We start from the raw sequence: 14,866 nt of genomic DNA on the forward strand, positions 1-14,866 counted from the left end.
CCCAAGGACTGAGCCCTGGGGGACTCCACTGCCCACTTCCCCCCAGGTCGAATATGACCCATCCACCACCACCCTCTGAGTATGACCCTTCAGCCAATCTGCAATCAATCTGACTGTGTAGGCATCAATCCACAGTCACCTAGTTTTTTAACGAGGATGTGTTGGGAGACCGTGTCAAAGGCCTTGTTGAAGTCGAGAAAGACTATGTCCACGGCGACACCTGCATCCAATGCTTTTGTGACCTGATCATAAAAGGCAGTCAGGTTGGTCTGACATGACCTGCCCCTAATGAAACCGTGCTGGTTGCCCTTGAGCATCATCCCTGAAGCCGGCCCATTGCAGATGTGCTCCTTGATCTTTTCAAAGAATTTCCCTAGGATTGAGGTAAGACTGACGGGCCTATAGCTGCCCAGGTCCTCCCTCCTCCCTTTTTTAAAGATGGGGACCACGTTGGCTATCTTCCAATTATCTGGCACCTGGCCTGAACACCACGAGTGCTCGTAAAGCCATGCCAAGGGCCCTGCAATAACCCCTGCTAGCTCCCTCAACGTCCTGGGGTGGAGAGCATCTGGACCTGCTGATCTGAACATGCCCAGCCCCTCCAGAAGCTCTCTAACCCGGTCCTCCCCAACCTGAGGTCTGGAGGTGTTCCCCTCAAGTCCGTCTTGCATCACGGTGGGGAAGTCCCAGTCCCTACACAAGAAAACAGAGGTGAAGAATTGGTTAGAGAGGTCTGCTTTCTCCTCTGGCGCAACCACCAGATTGCCCAGCATATCTTCCAGGGGCCCCATGCTTCCTGGTGCCTTCTTCATCCTCCCTATATATTTGAAAAAGGACTTTTTATTATCTTTGATCTTGGATGCTAGTCCTAGCTCTATGTCTGCCTTAGCTTTCCTGACAGCCCCCCTACAGGCCCGAGCAGAGGAGGTATACTCCTCTTTGGAGATAGCACCCCCCTTCCACCGGGTGTACACTGCCTTTTTGGCAATCAGGCATTCCCGGATGCCCTTGGTGAGCCAGGGGGGCTTTTGGGCATTCTTGCCCCCCTTGCTTCTTGTTGGGATGGTCACCCCTTGGGCCCTGAGTATCGTCTCCTTAAGGAACGACCACTCACCTTGGGCACTGAGTTCCCCTGCTCTCGAGAACCCCAGCGCCTGTCCCACTAATCTCAACTCACTGAAGCTGGCCCTCTTGAAGTCTAGGGCTACCACCTTGCCGCAGGCCTTGCTGCTGCGGGTGTCAAGGGATGCCCTGTGCTGGATGGTGAATTCCAGGAAGCGATGATTGCTATCACCTAGGTGGTCAAGAGCCTGGAGGCCCCTTACTAGGTCTTTGCCTGTGGCCAGGACCAGGTCCAACAGGGGATTTCCTCCGGTGGGACTGTGCACCTCCTGAATTAAGTGGAGGTCCTGTATCTCGGCCTGGAACGGTCCGACCTGGCTGGCTGTTCCTCCCAGCAGATGTCCGGGTAATTTAAATCACCCATGACAACTACATCCCTTGCCTTAAGTGCCTCTGCAAGCTGGCCCCAAAATTCCCAGTCCAGCTTCTCCCCTTGGTTGGGGGCTCTGTAGTAGACCCCCACCATTAAATCCCTCTCCCCAGGTCCCCCTTGTATCTTGACCCAGAGCACTTCAGCTTGCCCCTCCTCTGACCCCATTCTGCTAGCAGAGGATGTGTATTGCTCCTTGACATAGAGTGCCACACCCCCACCTTTCCTTCCTTCTCTATCCTGCCTGTAAAGCCTATAGCTCCTAATGCTAACTGCCCAGTCATGGGATGAATCCGACTACGTTTCTGTAAGCCCTATTATGTCTGGGTTTGAATTGGCTAAACTGAGGGTGAGTTCCTCCTGCTTATTCCCCATACTACAAGAATTGGTATATAGGCATTTAAAGCCTTGCATAGATGCGTGTGCCACCCGCCCAATTTGGGAGACTGTCTGCACCCCTGTTTCTTACTGGGTACTCCTTGCATTTGTCATATCTGTTTTAGCTCAGCCAGAAGTAATGGTCTTATAATGCCCATATTTGGTTGTGACTGAAATATGCAGGAGGTTAGGCTGGTCATAATTACTGGTTCCTCCTAGCCTTGAAATCTATTAATTTATAGCAGCTGTCAGTGACCCCAAATGGCCAAAATGACAGCCACTGAGTGACAGCACATAAGGGAGCCTGTGTCATATAGTCTTCTTCCAGTGACATACTCTAAAATAACAAGGGAAAAGAGTGATTAGAACTAGAAGCATGTTTTTTAATTATCCAACATTTGGTCAGTTGTGCTGTAGCCAGTTATTTGTTTTTTAATGTGTAATTCATTGGTAATGTGTTGTAAACTGGTAAAAAGGAGGACAGGAACGATATCTGCCTGAATATGCCCTGATGAAATGCTGTTTCTTTAGCATCTACTCTTTGCTACTGTGAGGTACAGGATAGTGGGCTAGACTACAGGGTACTGTGGTCTGATCCAGTATGGCACATCTTATGTTTACCACATACCTGTAACCCACTATATGAGAGTGTCTATTTAAAAAGTGCTCTACATAAAAATTAAGGTGCAAACCTATTTCAATATATTTTGAGACTACATTAATATGAGTAGGGTGGACTTATTTAAGGTAAATATCTTGTGGTCTGTCACTGTTCTTGTGTGGTAGTTACCCAGAGCAAAACAAACTAAGCATAATATGGTATTGGAAATTCTAGGGATGTTTTTGGTATGGAGGGAAGGCATGTGATTGAGTTAGTGGTTGATTTTAGGGCTTTTTAATGGTGGACTGAGAAGAGGCTTCTGCTGAATGAAAGAAATATGAATAAGTATTGCTTTTGAACTATAGAAATGGGCTGGATGTTGGGCTGGGTTGATGCAGGTACATGTACGGTATGAGCAAGGCTTTAGTGTAGCTGGCTTGTCAATTTGAGAGGAATTGGAGAAGAGGCTGGGTATGAAGCTCTACCAGGGGCCAGAGTCAGAGAAGCTGCCTGCTTCTCTGCTTCTTGGCCTGGCCAATTTGTGCAGTAGGGGAGGAGGCATGTAGTGCAGGGGAAAAGGTGCACTGAGCCATAGCAATTCTCCTGCCACTGTGTCCTCCCCCTTACAATACACACCCCTTGCCCAGCGCTCTCCCATGTACCCCCTCGCCCACAGCCCCCTTGCACCACACATCCCTTCCCCTGCACTCTTCATTCTGCTTCATGTCCCCCATCTCCCTTCCCTGAACCAAACACTCATCCCCTGTGCTTTTCTCATGATCCAGTATTGTTTGTCCTGGGCTGGTACCTGATCTGCTGCTACTGCCAAGCCAAGTGCTCTGTGCCTTGTGGGGGAGACAGAGCAACAGCACAGGCTAAGCGGGGGGGTGGGGAGATGCATGAAAGCGAGGAGGTAAGTGGCAACAGAAAAACACCAGAAGGGGGCAAAAGGTGAGGGGGGCAGACAGCACTGGGGAAGGACAGACAGCAGGGGAAAACCCTGGGAGGGAGGCATGGGGAGGGGGCAAGAACTGGGAGAGACAGGCAAAAGAGAAGCAAGCAGTACAGGTGGCAGGGGGCACAGGCTTTCCCCACTGCAGTGGTAGAAGGGAGACATATTTAAGATTACCCCCAATAATTAAATTTTGGCTTGAAAAATGATAGCAAATGTTTCATTTTCAGTGTCTGAAGGCTAATAATTAGGGGGGTCATCTTAAATTCTAAGTCCTGGATTTGGATAAATATGGTTATTTGTTTGATAGCTCAGCAGAATCTTGACTCTAGGTTGGTTGTTTGGATTGTATTCCCTGAGTGACTCTTAAATGGTGACAAAATATTATCTGACTGGTTGAGCATGTGCCTAACTTTGGTTACTGTGCTATGAGAATCTGGCAGTATCCTTAACTGAAATGCATGAAGTGCAGTGTTAAGTACCCTGCCACTTCTATTTCTAGCACTGCATAGTAATGATACAGAACAATTTCATTAGGTTATAAAAGTCTCTGTAGGCTGTGCATCCTTAGCGCACAGGCAAGGCAGTAATTAGGAACTGTGGACATTTTGCTTAGTTTATAGAATATTCACACATGCAGAAATAGACTTCACGAGAACAACTGTACTTTATCTTCTTATTTCTTTAAAAATGTCCAGGAACTGTCAAGTTTTGAACTGAACCAAACTGCCTAATTGTTAAGTTTTTGATGCTACGGACTCTAGACATTTGGCAAGTGCATACTGCTCCAGCATGCCTGAGCTGATGTCTGTTGTGACCTAGTTCTGTCACTGAATTCTGCAGGCCATGAAAACGTAGAGCTAGAGATATTACTTCTGACACTGGAACAACTACAGCGACTGTGGATTTTATATGCTCTGTGCAGTCATTCCATAATGATGGAGATTAAATTGACATGTTTATGAATTCTTTATTTCAGGCATTTCAGTTTCAAGAAATCATAAATCCTGGCACCAGGAAGTTAGATTGGTGTGTAATAATGGGAGCCAGCTAATGTGCAGGAGAGTTGACACGTTACTCCTGCAACAGTTAATCTCTTTGCCATTAATACACACTGATAGCTAGGGTCAGAACTTATACATAAACTGATTTAAGTGATCAGAAACAAGTTTAAACTTGTAACAGAACAGAAGTTCAGTACACATAAACCTTTTGGGTTTCAAAATAGCCAAAACTGGTTTAAGATAAACCTGGTCGGAGGTAGTATTAGACTGAAGAGTAGCATTAAAATGTCTTTCTTTGCAAGCCTTTGGGTACACACAGTTCTTCAGGCTGAAGAGAATTCAGAGAGTTGTCAAAGTTATCCTAGGTAGGAAGGAAACTTCATTTTGCAAAGGGAGATAGAGGGTGGAAGTTTATTCCCCTGGGTACCTCAGAGTCCCGTTGTGTAAGGGTTGCTCTGTGATGTGCAGATTAAAGTACCCATTTAATACGTGCCCACACTCTGCCCCCCTGCCCCAGGTTTAATATGAAGCCTTTCCTGAAGGTGTCACTGTTTTGATATTAGCCGTCCTCTCGGCTGAAAGGCAACTGCAGCTCTTCAGCTCCTCGCTCTTCTCTCCCATTCAGCCCAGACCCAGCAGTGCCTCCTGCAGGCAGCAGGCTTTCTTTTCCCCCTGGCAGGGGAGACACCATGATCAATCAGGTGGACCTGGCAGGGGAGATACCATGATGTGGAAGATGGTTTTCGGTTTACCTGGCAGGGGAGACACCATGATCTATCAGGTGGTTTTCCCAGGGCAGGTGATTGTGTCTGATATGTCCTCCATTGGAGGTCTATATTGAGCAGATTCTTTTTGGTGTTGGGTGGTGGAACCAGAGCTTGCTCCATCCACTCCATGCATTGACCTGGTATATAGTGCTTCCAGGACCGGTCCAAAAAAACAGGGGAAAAAAAGGGGTTTTTTTTCCCTTTTTCCCCTTTCCCTGCACAACGTGGAACAGCCTTTGCTGCCCTGGTTTCTTTCCTCGGGGCAGCCGCCCAGGCAGAACTACAGGCTCAGCTCAAGTTTGTAGCATCGCTTCTCTTTTCCTCCTGCCCTCCTCCCCCGGTGGAAAGGTGGTACGGTCCGCGCAGGGCGCCTCCCTCCATAGCAGCCCCACCCACCACGCAACCCGACGTTCGCAGTCCCGCGTGTCGAGGCACTGACGCGCACGGCCCGGAAGCGATTGTTCCAGCCTCTCGCGATAGCTGCGGCGGGGCGGGGTCTTCCCCGACGGATTGCGCCGCGACCCAATAGAATGGCGACGGGGGCGCTGCCAGCGTGGGGTCGAGGGCGGGACTTCCGACTGAGGGGAGCTGGTCCGGGTTTAGAGCGAGTCAGCGCCGGTGGAGGTGCTGCTGTTGACCCGCCATGGCCTGCGCCGAAGCCTCGCCGGCCGATAAGGAGCGGTACGGACCTGGTGGGGACGGGTGCGTGCGCGCCAAAGTACGAGAAAGAGAGAGAGAGAGAGTGTGTGTGTGTGTGTGTGTGTGTGTGTGTGTGTGTGTGTGTGTGTGTGTGTGTGTGTACGTACGTACGTGTGTACACGCCCCACCGTTCTGGGCACGTGAGGGAAGACGTGGTGCTGGGCGGTAGGGGTTTGAGGAAGCTTAGGGAGGATTCGGTTGTCTGATATGGCTCTATTATCTGGCCCGATCTGGGGGGATTTGCCCCAGGACAGCAGGAGCACTGCCCTAAAACAAAAGCAAACCCCTGGTTAAGTTTCAAGTCCTTGCACCAAAACGTAGGGATGCTGCAGGTGGCTAGTCTCTGCCACATCTGAGCGTGCTTTAAGGGTGTCCTTACTTCATTTGCAGGAGTAGGAACAAAGCTGGGGCATGCTAGAGAGCAGAAGGAGACAACCTTGTAGGTGCACTCCCTGGGTACCTCTCCCATTCCTTTCCTCTGATCTCCCTGCCTCTTCTGTTTCTCTTTCTGCTTCCTGCCCTCTGCTCCCTTCCTGCCTGATTTGATGTTCTTCTTTCTGCTTCCTGTACTATCAGCTCCTATTTCCTGTCCTCTCCTTGATGCTGGTGCCATTCAGGTGGCTTATACCACTTGTGGTAATAATGCTACAGGTTGGCCACCCTTGGTTTAGAGCAGTGCTCCTGGGCTTGGCAGGGGACAGTGGAGAAATGTTCTACAGCAGGGACGGACAATTACTTCAGGCAGAGGGCTGCGTACTGGGAGTTGGCAAGTTATCGAGGACCACGTGATAGGTAGCCAGGGGCACCTAATAGTTTCATAGTTTCATAGTAGCTAGAGTCGGAAGGGACCTAGGTAGATCATCTAGTCCGACCCCCTGCCTTAGCAGGAAAGAGCACCGGGGTCAGATGACCCCGGCAAGGTGCTCATCTAACTTCCTTTTAAAAATCCCCAGGCTAGGAGCCTGCACCACTTCCCCTGGAAGCTGGTTCCAGGCCCTAGCCACCCTGACTGTGAAGTAGCGCCTCCTAATATCTAATCTAAACTTACCCTCCGCCAGTTTGTGACCGTTATTCCTGGTCACTCCTGGCAGAATATTAATTTTCTAAATTTTTTAGGGGCCCCGCAGGCTGGATAGAATGGCCTGGTGGGCCGCATTTTGCCCATCCCCGTCCTACAGGTTGTCGGAGAGACTTTGTCGGGGTTGCTAAAGCACTTTTCCTCAGATCTTACTCTAAGAGAAAGCTGAGCTATATTGGCTGAAATCATCTTGAAGCAAGATTCCTGACATGGAGAAATTAGTTTAGCAGTTAAGTCATTAGAGAGAGGTAGTTTGCCCGGTTAGTCTAAAGTCAAAGTCAAGCATTAGTCTTTAGGGGAACACCTTAAAGACCAACTCCTTCAGAAAGGCATAAGCTTTCATAAATTGCAGCCTACATCATGAGATGCTACGAATGGACTTGCAGGGAGCAGAAAAGAAAAAAAATAATTGAAATACAAAGGGGTGCACCAATAAAGATTTTCTTGGGCTGATACTGATGGCTGCTTATTAATGAGCCATATCCACCAATACTGGTCTGTTTGCTGATATGCAGCCTGGCAGCTTGGAGAGAAACGTCCAGCTGGTAAGTCTGTTGCGGGGGCAGACCAAAGCCCCTGTGGTGAGGAAGCGAGAGGGGCAGGCACTGCCTGAGCGGGGTGAGGCAGGGCATGGGACAGATCTGTGGCTTGTCCGGGTCGGAGGGCACAAGGAGGTGGGCCAGCTCCTGCTGCTGTGCGCACCCCCAGGGCAGGCATGGGAGGGCATGTGCCCCCCAAATCTGTGTGTGTGGTAAGGGCAAGCTGCTTGCTCAGGGCCAGGGCTGCACCAGATTCTTCCCAGTGGTGGGGGCTGGGCCTAGGCTCCACTCAGGGTAGGTGGGACGGGTGGTGGCAGCACTAGGAGGGGTTGCTGCAGAGTGGGCTACAGCTACTCCAGAGTTCCCTATAGCCAGCACCACTGTCGCCTGCCCCATCCCTGTCCATCCCACATGCAGGCTGGGCCCAAGCTGTTCCCTCCAGGAAGAGCCTGGCGCAGCCCTGGCCCTGAGCATGTAATGGGTACCTCTCCTCACCCCACACAAATCCGGGGGGCACACTCCCCCATGCCTCCCGCAGGGTGTACATAGTAGTGTGAGATGCCCCCCACTCCCTGGACAAGTGTTCCACCCTGTGCCCTGCCCTGGCTGTGCAGTTCCTGGCTCAGTCCTGCTCACTCCCTTACCGCAGGGGCCTCAATTTCCCCACCCCCTACCCCTGACAGAGTTACTGGCCAAATGCTGTTCTCCAAGCTGTTAGGATGCACTCTTGGCTGCATGCATGCTGCAGCTGCGCACATGCACGCAGCATTTATCAGTAACATGATCACCCACATCAGCCAAAAAAAAGTGATGGCCTATAATGTCGATTTTTCTTTTTATTGGTATAGATACGATATGAACCGATGTATCTGTGCATCTCTAATGCAAAGGAAAAGAAAAGGAGGGGGAAAGAATAGGGGAGGGGGCACAGCAGAGTTAAATAACTGAAAATGTTGTCTTAAAATGGGAAGTGTTGGATATCCTTAATAATCAGCGTACAGAATGCTGGTTGCTAAGAAGCTGGGTTTTTTTCTTCAGTAACTTAAGAATTTGGGGTAATAAATGGAAGATCACAAATTATTAAAACGTCCAAGAGAATGTTTTTCATTATTAACTTTTGGAATAGTACATAATGATGCTATTAAAGCAGTAGCATTGGGCAACAGGATCTAATGATATATGTGGAACAGCTGTTAAATTGAAGGAAAATTTTATAGGGTATAAAACCCCATGATTCAGAATTTTTGTTAACTCTGTGGTGTTTTATAATTGTGTGTAGCTCGGTTTCTCTCAGGTTGCTCAGAGTGTCTACTAAATTAGATAAGCCATTGACCTGACTTAATACTGCAAGTTCCTATGCTGTCAAAGAGCATCATCCTTTTGATAGTCCATTAATCAGTATTTTCCAGTTGAAGGATTTATGTAAAACTTAAGATGTTTTCTCTTTTAGATTCATCTGCATTTACCCAGCATATTTAAACAACAAGAAGACAATAGCTGAAGGAAGAAGGATACCCATAGACAAAGTATTTAGCGGATGTCACGAGAAAACTAAGTTTTGTATCACTTGGTGGGGGTAGGGGGGTAGAAAACTGCAGAAACTAACAGTCTACTTTATTGTTCCTCAAAAAAAGACTAAGATGCAAGATGACTTCAGACTAATTTATTTGAATTTGGTTGCAGAATGACACCTCTTATTCTCATGTGAGCTAAGCTCATACCTCTACAAGGAGAAACTGATTACAGCCTGGGAAAGTTAAAAAAATAGACTAATGTGGCACAGAATTATTTGCCTGCCCTTACAGTAATGTTAATCTGGGCTGTTTTAATAACTTGCTTGTAATTTAATGAGTTTATTAATCTGGATAGGAAGTCCTTTGGCCTCTTGGTTTGTCTTTACATTCCCTCCATGGTGTTACCAAGAGTAACTGAAAATAGAACATGTTGAGTAAAGTTTTGTAACATACTCATTCTTGTCACCTTGCTGACACATGTCCTGAAATATTTTAGGGTTAGATGATGACCCAATCATCTAGGCTCCTGATATTGTACATTACATAGCATATTAAGAAATGCAGTGGATTAAACATTTAGCAAATTATAAAACTTGTAGGTTCTTGCTACCAACTTTTAGATAATTTTTTTTCAGTGATGATAAGACCCAGTAGGAAAGTCATGGATTTTACTATTGGAAAGGAGCATCTCAGGCCTGCTCTAGGTGTCTTTTTGTAGCACTACAGAAAATATAGTGCTGTGGTCAGCCATACTGGCTGGAGTGTGACAAAGGCATGATTTCCCGCCAGGGGTAATTGGAGTTGCTCCTTGGCTCCCTGTGCCTCCAGGACTGTAAAGAGCATGCTGGCAGCACTGAACTGGGGAGCTGCTCCCCAGTCCCATGCTCCTGACTGGTCCAAAACTTGAAAGGCCATGTAGCTGTTCCCTGGTTCCAGGCTGCTTACACAGGCAAGCAAGCAGTCTGGGCCTGGGACTTCTTTCAAGATGTTTAGGGGTGGCAAGAGTTGACAGGAGTGGATTTGCAGCTATGGGACAGAGCTGTGTGCAGGCTTTCCCCGGTAGCAAGGGCTGAGTTGGCGGTTTCTGCTGCCACTGTGGCTGCCCCATCTGTGGTAGCTGGTGACAATCAGGACAGGGCTGTCAGGCAGCCAGCTGCTCTCCTTCTCCTTTGGGGGCTGGGAGTGGTGTGCAGAGCACTGTGGGATGGGGAGGGTTGCTGTATGTCACACCTTAAAAATTCCTTGTAGTACAAGTTCTGCACACTTTCCTTATATTTTTCTGTTAAGTCTGTCTCAGTTGGGATCTGAACCTACATTTTCCAGTTCTCTGTTGCTTTCTGATGCATATGTTTCCTGGAATATGTTTGGGTTCCTAAATGACTCTTGCATAAATAGAGAAGGAGCCAACAGATTTTTTTTGTGAAGCATCCTTCTTTCCTTCCTTTTCCCCCTATAGAATATCTAGACCTGTTTCTCTGCTGTAGATGAACTTTAAAAAGGTAGCAATTTAAAATTTTCTTTAATAGGCTGTTGAAAATCCCACACCTACAGAAATCCAAGATGTGTGTGCAGCAGTGGGACTCAATGTACTTGTAGAGGTAATGTAAAAGTTTTGGTTTTTTTAGTTGGTCTCCATAAAGACTATTTCCATGATAGCTGTATTTAAAAACTGAAGAAAACCTCCTTAGGAAAGTCACATAAACAAACATAATTCTGTGCAAGTGAATTTCAGGGTTGTTGGTTATCACATTTACCCAAAGAACCTTGTCTGCTTAAGTGAACTTAACACTTATATAGATGTTACAGTATTGGAGAGACTGCAGGAAGGAACCATAAAAATAACTTTAGAGGATAGAAAAACATATAGTGAGAGTCTTTAATGAACTGTAGTTTAGTTTAGCTCTTTAGTTTATCAGAAAAGCAATGACTTGATTAGGGTTTGTAATTACTTTCACAGGGAGACTATACAGAGTATTCCAGGCTTTTCAGTGTCAGAAGGCCATAGTAAGAACCAGTGGCTAGAAGTGAATTCAGACAGTTTCAGGTTAGGAATAAGGGACAGTCTTTTGTTCTGATTTGTCTTTATAAACAGTGAGGGGGATCAACCACTAGAACAAGCTGTGAATAGTAGTGGTAACTTCTATCTCTACCATCAGAGCATATCCAGATCCTAGAAAATACAGGAAACCCTTGCTATCCACGGGTTCGGCATTCACAGTTTCAGATATTCATGAATGCCGAACCAGCATCTTAAATGCGCTTAAAGGAGCTCCTCAGGAGCCCTATGTTTGCCACCATATTGGTTGCTATAATAATTTTAAGATGGAGCTCTATGAATAATTGATTCTTTGGTTTGTTGGCAGTTCCAAAATAGTTTGATTTTCAGATCAATAAAATGTCTTTTGTCTTTACTTTCAATTCATTACAAAATTATTAATGCCTTAAACTTCAGAACCAAAAAAAATTTAAAATGAAAAATCAAAATATGTTGTAATGATAATAGTGCAGTATTTTTGTTTTTCCCCAGAATGTTTTTGTTTTTTATGAAGACTCATCAAACTTTACAATGGTTTGTTGTCTTGTTCTGAAGTATTTCTGATGAGCTGAATATGAAGTTTTGGTGGGAAAAAGACTGGGCAATTTCTTACTTTCAAGTACCTCTATTTTATAGTATCTACTTTCCTGACTTGGTCTCCATAACCTGCTGGCAGTTACTAATGGGTTATGAAAACCCATACGTCGGCATCAAGGGTTGGCCCACAGGCTGGATAGGGCCCACAGATGGGATTGGATCCAGCCCAAAAAGATTTGGTCTGATCTTCATTTTACTAAAGGAAGACTGATCCATTTGATCCTGTTCATACCTCTGCTGCTCTGCCAGATGCTCCAGGAGAGCTGCTTTTCTTCACTGCAGCTTCTACTCCCCATTTATGGAGCTGGAGTTGCCCAAGGGGATTAGTGACCCCTAACACTACCCAGTCATAAGCAGCAGTTTGTATTAGTAAAATGTTATCAGCCCCTGCTCTACGTTGCTGTGACCCCTAGTAGGTGTAGATATTCTGCAATGGCCACTCATTTAGGACATTAATGTTTCCATAACTTAAGCTTGTACTCTTTTACTGCCCTTCCTGATGAATTACTTTATCTTGTCTTCAAATCTATATTTGAAACCATTTGTTTTTATATGCCAGAAAAATAAGATGTACCCCAGAGAATGGAACCGTGATGCCCAGTTTAGAGGCCGAGTAAGAGTTCAGCTCAAACAGGAGGATGGCAACCCATGTTTACCTCAGTTTCCATCACGTGAGTAGACTTCTCGGGGCTAGGTGTTGTGGAGACTTTCAGGTAACTAGTCACTGTTGAACAACTACCTATTTAAAGTAGGCTGGATCAATTTTCCCTACACTTATGACCAATTTATTAAAATACATATGGAGTAGTTTGTCATTACTTACTTTCAATCTAGCCATTAACATGCTTAGCTAGTATAAGCCAAAATAGATTTGTAGCCAGACTGAGCAAATTAGCATATATGAAGTGGTTGCAGAGTGCTGTATTATCATTATTTCTCTTTTTTTTCAGTTCTCAGTTTCATAATTGTGAAGTAAAGTTTGGGTCTTTGGGGTGACCACTATTCCCAAAACACTGTTTTAGGAGGTACTCCTTAAGCCAGAAGAACTGCTTTTCTTCAGAACTGATTTCCCCTTTTGGCTTGTGTTGCCACACTTCAGTTACATTTTGATCAGTTTATCAGTTGCTATGTCATTCATTAGCATACAGACCAATTTTGTACTCAATGCTCATTGAAAATACTAACCCCTCATCACAAAACTGTGAATGGCATTTGCTAAAGAAGCCTTGCTAATTAAAGTAATATAGCACCAGCCTTACATTGTTTTATCTGCTTGGAAAGGGTTGGGGGTAAAACTTAACTTAAAGTGGGAGAGTCAGTATTGAAAACTAGAATTTTGTTGGTGGATTCATTGTAGCCCTGGGTTGAGAGGAAGAAAACCATGGAATCTGCTGCTGGGTGCAAGTAATTGGGACACAGTGTTGGCCCCCAGGAATGTGTCTACAGCAAGTTCTGGTTCTCTGTTCAGCTCCAGCCAACTATATTTATAAGGATAGAGAATGCTTATATTGAGTGAAGAATGAAACAGTCTCTTGGAGTCTTTAGCCTCTCCTGTGTGCTGGTAACTGGTGCGGGAAAATGTCAGAGCATCTCACCTTCCAGTGGCTGTGCAAGCTAGATCTTCATGTTGGATTATAGTACAACTGCTTAAGTAGATTCCAGATGGTTATGACTAGGTTTCTTCTGAATTTCTTAGTGCCAATGATTTTCTAGTAATGTTCCAATCCAAAAAATGCCGCATACCAAACACAGGATACCCATTTACCAGTCTCCCCAGCACAGAGAAAAGAAGCAGAGTCTTGGACTTCATATGCATTTTGACACAGCCCTGACATTAGTTATGCTGATTTTTAAAGTGATAGTTATTACTAATGTAGAGAGCATATATATCTGTGTAATGTTTATCTTTCTCCCCTCTCCCTAGGTAAGTCAGTAATGCTGTACGCAGCAGAAACAATTCCCAAACTGAAAACAAGGACACAAAAAATGGGAGGGAGTGACCAAAGTCTCCAGCAAGGAGAGGGAGGCAAGAAAGGCAAAGGGAAGAAGAAGAAATGAGCCTGTGACTGGCTTACATGTACTTTGTATAAACATAATTATGGCTAATTTGGATGGACATGTTAACAATTGTGACTCTGAAGTGAAAGATGCAGAGAAGAAATGAGAATTGGTGAAGCTGTACAGAGTTGTCTTTTTTTTTTTTTTTTACTGAACCGGAATGCATGCAACTGTACTTCACATTGTGTAACAGTAGATCCATATGTATTCAGACACAACCCCTCAAACTCCAAAGTTAAGTACCCTTCAGTCCTAGAAATTAAAGAGAACCAAGACAAATTAAGGAGGAGGCAGGAGAGGGGTGAAGAAACGTAAAGCTGTGTGCTGCTTTTAAAATATCCAGCTTGGTTTTTTTTTTCTTGAAGTCAGTTGCCTTAGTATATCATTCACTCTTCTGATAAAGAGATTTGTCTTGATTCTGGAGTTTGTATGTCACTATCGTTGGAAAATTTATGATGAATGAAGTAATCATTACTTTGTACATCTCACTCCTATCTTTCACAAATGTTAAATATAATAAAAGTGGCAAAAGTATTTCTCAAATTCTAACTGCTTTTACAAAAATTGTTGTGGTCACAGGAGCATTATTACTTAAGATGATCACAAAAACTTTTTATGTTTTGTTTTTTAATCTTTTTAAAAGCTTGTGGCTGTTATCTGCATTCTGTGAAATAATGATAAACTGTTAGGTGTATACAGAATTCAGCATTCTTTCTCCACTAAAAATGGTCTTGCTTTACAATAAATCGAACCCAAATTTTGGGGAGTACTAACTGCTAACTTCGTAAAACACAAATGTTCTGTCACATTTTGCAGAGCCATGTAACTTGCTTATGAAGGGAAAGATCAGTCATTCAATACAGAAGACTCAGCCAATCTGGACGTCTGTCAGCCACAGGGATTGGGATAGAAAAGAGAATCTCTTAAAAGAAAAGGCTGTAGGAAGCATAAGTTCTTTGCAAGTTGCAGGGGAAAGAATAGTTTAGGAATGCAAAGGAAGAATGATTGGAAAATCAAACACTTTTGAAGGAAAAAAAATTAGCGTAGGTTTTTTCTGATAAAGAGATCAGCTCCTTTTCTCCTAATATCGCTTTTTTAGCAAAATACATTTAATGTTTAATTATTCATATTAACAAATATTGGAAACATCTT

The 14,866-nt window shown here is 45.0% G+C and overlaps 1 protein-coding gene across 2 annotated transcripts; it reads left to right on the forward strand.

Moving 5' to 3' along the window:
- Positions 1-5,722: 5,722 nt before the first annotated feature.
- Positions 5,723-14,279, forward strand: SRP19 (signal recognition particle 19). 2 transcript variants are annotated; one of them, XM_090038381.1, is made up of 5 exons: positions 5,723-5,875; positions 8,961-9,036; positions 10,551-10,622; positions 12,216-12,327; positions 13,581-14,279. In XM_090038381.1, exons 1-5 carry the CDS (start codon positions 5,838-5,840, stop codon positions 13,712-13,714), a joined length of 432 nt encoding a protein of 143 aa, XP_089894507.1. In that variant the 5' UTR covers positions 5,723-5,837; the 3' UTR covers positions 13,715-14,279. The 2 variants fall into 2 exon arrangements, with proteins under 2 accessions (XP_089894507.1, XP_089894506.1); XM_090038380.1 differs by having other exon boundaries at positions 5,779-5,896.
- The last annotated feature ends 587 nt before the right edge of the window (positions 14,280-14,866 follow it).

This window comes from Crocodylus siamensis, chromosome 3 (assembly GCF_052110815.1).
Source record: "Crocodylus siamensis isolate JL-2025a chromosome 3, ASM5211081v1, whole genome shotgun sequence".
Lineage (NCBI taxonomy): Eukaryota > Metazoa > Chordata > Crocodylia > Crocodylidae > Crocodylus > Crocodylus siamensis.